General features: G+C 61.9%; 1 protein-coding gene across 7 annotated transcripts in view; it reads left to right on the top strand.

Annotated features, from left to right (window-relative positions):
- Positions 1–6: 6 nt before the first annotated feature.
- LHX6 (LIM homeobox 6) overlaps positions 7–7751 on the top strand; it is a 17068-nt gene continuing 9323 nt past the window's right edge. The window contains exons 1-5 of one of the 7 annotated variants that reach the window (XM_039730662.1): positions 7–39; positions 562–627; positions 913–1095; positions 1172–1293; positions 6898–7118. In XM_039730662.1, the coding sequence (XP_039586596.1) occupies positions 565–627; positions 913–1095; positions 1172–1293; positions 6898–7118 (589 nt within the window). In that variant the 5' untranslated portion in view covers positions 7–39; positions 562–564. The other 6 variants (XM_039730661.1, XM_039730659.1, XM_039730660.1 and 3 more) reach the window with 6 other exon arrangements.

Raw genomic sequence — 7751 nt, 5'->3', positions numbered from 1 at the left:
AGCGGGGCTGGAGCGGGGCCGGGCTCCCCGCGGCGGCCGGTACCGGGGCTGGGGCCGGGCCGGGGCCGGGGCCGCTCGCTGCCTCCCGCGCCAGAGGGGTGGATTTTTCCATCCCGGCGTTTTCTGGAGCGTTTTGTGCTCGGCGGAGGGAGAGGGGGAAGAATTTCGATTTTTAATTACTACCATTAAAAAAATCAAATTTGCAATTCTTTGGGTGGCCTGATGGATTCCCTGATTGACAGCCGGAATTGACACTCTGGTACCTCTTATCTCGGGCATTTACGGCAATTTCTAATTGCAGGTAGTTTGGGGGGTTTTTCAGCGCCTTGGCTCGCATGGGAACCGAGCGATTACTTCAAGAGGCCCGGGTTAAGTGCAGGCAGGGGGAGAATTCAATCCACATTCAAATTGCTTCATTAAAGAGACGCAGCTTTTGTTGCAAAGGATTTAAATGGCCACTAGAAAGTTCTTATTTATTGTTTTGAGGCGGTTTATATAGGGTGCCCCGCGCTCGCCCGGCGCATGGAGCCGCAGCCTCCCTCTCCCGCTCTCTCCATCAAGGTGATGCCGCCGGAGCCGCTGCCCAAGGGGAGCGCCCGCTGCCTGGACCCGCACTCCCGCGCCATGGTAAGCGGGGCCGGGGGTTGCGGGTTCCAACCGGGACCCGCCGGGCCGGGAACGCGGGGCCGCGCTGGGCCGGGGGTGCCGGGAGCTGCGGGGACCCGCCGGGATCCGCTGGGCCGGGGGATGTGGGGACGCGCGGGACCGGGGATTGCGGGGCATGTCGCGGGTTTGTGCGTACCCGCCGGGCCGGGCATGCCGAGGGCTGCGGGACCCGGCGGGACGCTGCGCTTCGGTGCTGCGGGGAACGGCGGGGCCCGGCTGACGGCCCCGCGGCGGCTCTGCCCGCAGTCGCAGCCCGACGGGGAGCCTCTGCCTGGAGCCCTGGAGAAGGAGGACGCCCGCTCAGCGCCCAGCACCCCTTCCACGCCGTCCGTCTGCTCCCCGCCATCCTCTTCCTCCTCCACGCCGTCGGCCGGCAAAAACGTCTGCTCCAGCTGCGGGCTGGAGATCCTCGACCGGTACCTGCTGAAGGTGAGCGGGGCGGAGGGCGGCGGGGGCGGCGGGGGGCGGCGGGTGGCCCCGGGTCTCAGCCCCTTCTCTGCCGCAGGTGAACAACCTCATCTGGCACGTCCGGTGCCTGGAGTGCTCCGTGTGCCGCACCTCGCTGCGCCAGCAGCACAGCTGCTACATCAAGAACAAGGAGATTTTCTGCAAGATGGACTACTTCAGGTAGGGAGCGGGCCGGGGCCGCCCCGGGGGGCTCAGCCCTCGCCGGCTGCCGCGGGGTCGGGGCCGCTCGGGCGCTGCCGCGGGGAAGGTTTGGAAAACCCGCCGGGCTCCCTGGAGCAGCCGCGGGGAAGACGACTCTCGGGAAACGGGGAGAAAAGAAGGAAGGGAGTTTGGGGTGCAGCTGCACAACGCCCGGAGGGATTCCTGCCCGCGGCCGGGCTGTGCGGGCGCCCCGAGCCCCTGCTGCTCCCGGCTCGGCGGCGGCAGCGCCCGCTCCGGGGCGCGGCGTGGCGGGGACGGCCCCGCCGCGGGGAAAAGGGGCTCGGACGGCCTCGTCCCGGCTCCTGCCGGAGGGGAAATAGGCGCTGAAATAGGCGCTGCCAGCCTGCGGTGCCCAGCGGCTTTCGGGGAGCCCCTGTCAGCGCTGCGGGCCCGCAATGGCCGGAGCGCGTTACGGAACGGAAACCAACGACGGGCGGCAGCTGCGGCCCGGAGCCGCACACCCGGGACAGCCTGTCCCGCAGGGAGGATGTCCTGGCTTCGGCAGGCTTTCTGTTCTAAACCTTAAACCACTAATTTCCCCCCAGTTTGACTCGCATGAGAGGACTGAGTATTTTGAGCTCCTCGCCGGGGTTTAACTAAACATTGGAACCCCCGCTCTGACTTTCCCCATCCTACCAGGACGAGGGAATGCTGTTTGACCCGAGAGGAAAGGGAACGGCGGGCAGGAAATGGGAATGACCCCGGCAGGGCGCGGGGGGCTCGGAGCATCCTCCGGCCGCGGCAGAGCTCGGGGCTGCCCCGACGACAGCGGGCAGGGGAGCTCGGGGGGCACCTCGGAGATTCCTGCGGTGGTTTTTGTTAAAAGGTCTGCGACTGCCCGATTTCCCGCAGCTCAGCCCCTGCCCCGCCGGGCTCGGTGCGGTGCCGCCGGCAGTGCGGGGCTCGCAGAACCGGGTCAGTCCCGAGGCTGCGGTGCTCTGCGTCCTGCCCTGCGGTGGGTTTTGTTGTTGTTATTACTATTATTATTGCTATTATTTTCAAACCGCAATTTTCGGTGATTTCAGCAAAATTTTCCCCACTCAACACAGAAAGGCACAAGGGGGTCCCGGGGCCGCGGTGCTGTTTTGGAGCACTTTGAGCGTTTTCATTCATTTGTCGCCGTTCTGGTGCCGCTGCTGTTTGGTTTCTTTTTCGTTTGTTTTTAAGCGCGTACCTTTCCAAAGGCGGTTTTAAAGTAGCGCCGGCATCTCGAAATGACCTTTGAGCAAATATGGCAAATAACAATGTTAAAATTAATCTGTTTCACGACCCCCCGTCCGAGAAGCTCCGAAGCCCTTCCCCGTTGGGAGCAGCCAGGCTCTGCCCGCGGGGCCAAGGGAAATAAAACGAAAATCGCGGAAGCCGCCGCAGGACGCTCCTGGTTCCTGCGGCACCCGTTCGGGGGGCGCGGGGGCTCCCAGCCCGCGCTCCGCACTTGTCTTTCGCAGAGAAAGGCAGGGATTTGGGGAGATTTAAAAATTTTATTTTGGGCCGGCACTGAGCGGCGGCAGCGGCGGCAGCGGCGGCGCTCGGAGCCCGGCGGGTGCGGAGCTGCCTCGCTGTCCCCGACCCCGCGGGGATCGCGGCGGCCCCGGCCGAGCCCCGCTCGGTGCTCGGGGGTCGCTCCCGCCGCCTCCCGCGGCAGAGCCCGCCGGGCTGAGCCGTCGGTGCCGGGAGCCGCTCCGCAGGGCTGGGACCCCTCCCGGGCTGGGATCCCTCCCGCTACCCCCGGCAAACCCGCCCCGGGTCCACTCTCTCGGCCACCTCCCGCACCCAGCCAGCCCTGGGAGCATCCTGGCTGGCATCTTGTTGACTCCAGCCAGTGGAACCTGGTGCGTGGCACGGGCTAAACATGATCCCCGGGATGGATTTTGAAAATTTTATGTGTTATTTGAGGCAGATTAAATGTGTGGTTGTTTTTTGGGTTTTTTTTGTTTGGTTTTTTTTTGTTTTTTTTTAAAGCAAAGCAGAAACCCCAAGCTAAGGCATGCTTAGGTGTGGTGTTTGGAGCCGAGGCAGATGGAAGGGGCAGTGAGAGGCTCTGCACGGGTCACACGGATGCTCTGCTGCTGCAGAGCTGATCCTTCTGACTCCGGGGCTGTTGGGGGACACTGAGGATGAAAGCTGTCAGGCACGGGGCTGTCATGTCACAGCCCCACTGCCCACGGGGAGTGTGGTTAGGCCTGCTCTGTGCAAGTGTCCCTTCTCTGTCCCCATGAGGAGCTGGGTAGGTGCTGGCTCTGCCGTGACTCCATGGCCTCGTGTGCATTTTTAAGCAAATGCTGCTGTTTCCTGTGTCTTGTCAAATAATTACATTTGGCATCTAAGACTCCAGCGCTCCAAGGAGAACCAAATTAAAATTGGAGCTCATTGAGCAGAACACTGTGTTCCCGGCCATGCAAGGGCTGCTCACGGCCAAGCTCCCATGGCTCCGGTTGCCCGGAGGCCCAGCGTGATCCTGATGTGATTCCGTGATTCTGATGTGATTCCCGTGATCCTGGTGTGATCCTGTGATCCTGGAGTGATTCCCGCTGTGCCCTGCTGTGACCTCGGTGGGCACTCTGCAGGCATGTGACCTTGGGGTCACTGGACTGGCTGTGGCCCAGGTGGCCTTCATCCCAGAGGCTGTGTCCCTCCAGGATGCTGCTCCTGCTCGGGCACTGCAGGGGCACAGCGTGAAGATCCTCGCTGAGGCACGCTGGGCTCTGCTCTGGCACTGGGCAGATGTGAGCCACAGCTGGCTCTGAGGGCTGTGCTAGAGGCTTCCTGCAGGAGGGGACAGGACCCAGGAGGGGACAGGGATGTTTGAGCTGTGCATGGCCCTGGTGCTGGAGCCCCTTGCCCTTTCCCCACGGGCAGCGATGGACAGGAGGGCTGAGGGAGCTGTGGCACCTGGGGACAAGCGGCGTGGGAGACACAGGATGCAGCAGGGCGTCCTCCCGCCTCTGCTCTTCCTGCGCCCCAGATGATGCGGCCGCCCCTGGGGGAGGTGGGATGAGTCTTCCTGGGATGAGTCTTCCTGGGATGAGTCTCTCTGGGATGAATCTCTCTGGGATGAGTCTTTTTTGGTAACGCTGTTGTCAGTTTCCATCTCCCAGAGTTAACCTTCAGGGAGAGCATCTGCTCACCTGACCACAAACCATGCATGCAGGGCATGAGCCCATGGCTCTGGTAGCGTTTGGTAGTGCTGCAGTTTGTGCCACAGTTCTGGGCTTGGACAAATCCTCTGGCTGTGTGTCTCCTGCTACAGAGTGACCCTGTCCCCATTCCCATCCCTGTCCCTGCCAGGCAGGTGGCAGGAGTCCTGTGGAGCCCCTTTCATGGGGCTCTTTGGGCTCTCACCGCCCTGCGAGCTCCGTGAGCCGAACCCTGTCTTGTGTTTGAGCTGTTGTTTGCAGTGCTGATGGTCGGGGCAGATTTCTTGCAGGCATTTCTCTCCCCGTTCCTGTGTCCCTGGCAGTGGTGGTCCCTGCAGTGTCACCTCTGCGGGGTGACAGCGGGTGCTGGTGCCTGGCCCAGCCGTGTCCCTGCTCCTGCAGCGGTGCCGCAGACGGGAGCTGGCCGAGAGCCGCAGGCGCAGCGTCAGCATTGCTGCTGCTGCCGCAGGCTGTGCAGCCCCGTGCCCGCGCTCTGCTGAGCCCCAGCCTCTCTGCAGCTTCTGCTGGTGGCGTGGCCCTGCAGGGACAGGGACATCAGCCCCTGCCCGTGCTGCTGCCATGGCCACGCGAGCCCCCGCGGCTTGCAGCAAACCCTGTCCGGCTCCCTGGGCACCACTGCCAACCTGGGGCCCTGCCTGGTGCTCAGGAGATGCCTGGGTGTCTCCCCAGACCCCAGCCGATGTGTGACCTTTCCTGTGCGGTGCCTCAGTTTCCCCGTGCCGTGCTCCCCCGCCTGGGCTGGGAGTGGAGGGGGAGCGGCGATCACCACGTGCCATTAGCTCCGTGCGCCTGCCCCTCGCTTGATGCTGTTCAGCAAGTACCACTGTTTACATAGCACATTGTTCAAAGTAATTCAATTTACAGGAATGATCTTTATTTCTAAATAAAAAATTAATACAGTTCTTTTGTTTGTGCGTTTATATAAACGAGCTGGCACAAAGTCAGTTTACAATGTTCCCATCTGAAGTAAATTAGTGAAGTCTCTTAGCTAAGTCTCTGTATAATTTCAGCACAGAAATGTCCTCTTTTTTTTTCCTTCTTTTTTGGTCAGCTATGGTCAGGCTGAAAAATTTAGACCCTTCTTTTCCTCCCAAATAGTTTTGCTATTAGTAATCCCAGCACAGGACAGTATTTCCACATCTTGCTGGGCCCGTGGTGGGCAGCAGTTCCTCGGTGTGGGGTCAGGCATGGGCAGCACACTGGCCTTGGTGGCCTGGCCTGGGCTCTGTCTGTCTGTCCGCAGAGCTTGGGGCTGCTCTGGCCACTGAACACAAGGGTTTGTGCTGTGGGGTCTCTCCTGTTGCTTGCTGTGGTCATTTCTTGTCGGTGTTTTGTGCCTGCACTGAGAGATTCTGGAGCTGCTTGGGCAGGGCTGCCAGGCTCTGCTTCCCACTGTGGCGAGGGGCTGGCAGGAGCCCTCGGGAGCTTGAGGTGACAGTGGCAGTGCTGGGCTGTGTGGGGAAGTGCACTGACTGTGCTGGAGCCAGTACCACCTCTGGGGTGGCAGAGGAAATGTTCCCTTCTCTCCTGATGCTCTCGCTGCTGTTCATTGCGTTTATTATTTTAAGCAGCAGTAGTACTGAATATGCAGATATCAAACCTGCCTGGCACCTCGTGTCACACACTGGCCTGGGGGTTCAGAGCCATGGGGGCCACACCTGCTGCTGCCTGTGAATCACCTGCCCTTGACCATCCTGACAGGAATGGGGGTTTTCACACAATCACCTGGTGAGGGGCTCCTGGCTGTCTGCCCCTTGCCTGTGCTGAGCTACCTTCCAGCACAGCTCACCCCAGCACAGTCATCGTCCTCTCACAGCGAGGAGACCTCCTCCACGGGGGAAAAAGCAGATGTGTGCGCCTGTACGTGTGAGCAGAGCACACATGGTTTGATTTATGGCAGCGGGAGAGGACCAGCTCTGACACAGTTTCCATCCGAGTGTCACAGTGGCTGTTATCAAAACAAAAACCCCACGGGCTTGGGAGCTGATTCAGGGCGCTGCGTCACCTCGGCCGCGTCTGGCGCCGCAGGGCTGTGGTGATTCCACCCGCTGCTGCCCACACGCTGGCACTGCCACGGCACGGGCACCCCGCTGCACCTCTGCATGCACGGGGGTTGTGGGAGTTGGGGTGCTCGGGGTGAGCACCGGGGTCGGCAGCAGCACCTGCACCGTGGCATGGTGCTGCCTGTCTTCCCCTGCCTGCTCTCCCTTCCTGCCTGCCCTGCCTGCCCTCACCTCCCTGCCCTGCCTGCCCTCACTTCCCTGCCCTCCCTGCCTGCCCTCCCCTGTCTTTTCTCCCTGCCCTCTCCTGTCCATCCTGCATCCCTGCCCTCCCCTGTCTTTCCTCCCTGCCCTCTCCTGTCCATCCTGACTCCCTGCCCTCACCCGTCTCTTCTCCTCCGCAGCCGCTTCGGTACCAAGTGTGCCCGCTGTGGCAGGCAGATCTACGCCAGCGACTGGGTGCGGCGGGCGCGGGGCAATGCCTACCACCTGGCCTGCTTCGCCTGCTTCTCCTGCAAGAGGCAGCTCTCCACCGGCGAGGAGTTCGGCCTGGTGGAGGAGAAGGTGCTGTGCCGGATCCACTACGACACCATGATCGAGAACCTCAAGCGAGCGGCAGAGAACGGTACGGGGCGCCGGCGGCCACGGCCTCGCCCGTGGGACAGTGTCACTGTCCCCTGTGATGTCACTGTCCCCTGTGAGACAATGTCACTGTCCCTGTGAGACAGGGTGTCATGGTCCCCTTGAGACAGGGTGTCACTGTCCCCTGTGAGACAGTGTCACTGTCCCCTGTGAGACAGGGTGTCACTGTCCCTGTGAGACAGGGTGTCATGGTCCCCTTGAGACAGTGTCACTGTCCACGTGAGACAGGGTGTCACCGTCCCCTGTGAGACAGTGTCACTGTCCCCTGTGAGACAGGGTGTCACTGTCCCCCATGAGACAGGGTGTCACTCTCCCCCATGAGACAGGGTGTCACTGTCCCCTGTGAGACAGGGTGTCATGGTCCCCTTGAGACAGGGGGTCACTGTCCCCTGTCAGAAGGGTGTCACTGTCCCCTTGAGACAGGGTGTCACTGTCCCCTGTGAGACAGTGTCACTGTCCCCTGTCAGAAGGGTGTCACTGCCCCTGTGAGACAGTGTCACTGTCCTCTGTGCTGACCCTCAGCACAGGGTGTTGGGGTCGGTTCTGTCGTTGCCAAAAACGGGTGATGGGTGGCCCTGGGGGGTTTGAGCGCAAGGCCCTGGGCTGGCAGAGGGCT

Source organism: Passer montanus, unplaced genomic scaffold (genome assembly GCF_014805655.1).
Source record: "Passer montanus isolate IOZ18808 unplaced genomic scaffold, ASM1480565v1 scaffold73, whole genome shotgun sequence".
Lineage (NCBI taxonomy): Eukaryota > Metazoa > Chordata > Aves > Passeriformes > Passeridae > Passer > Passer montanus.
This window is presented reverse-complemented; position numbering and strand designations above follow the sequence as displayed.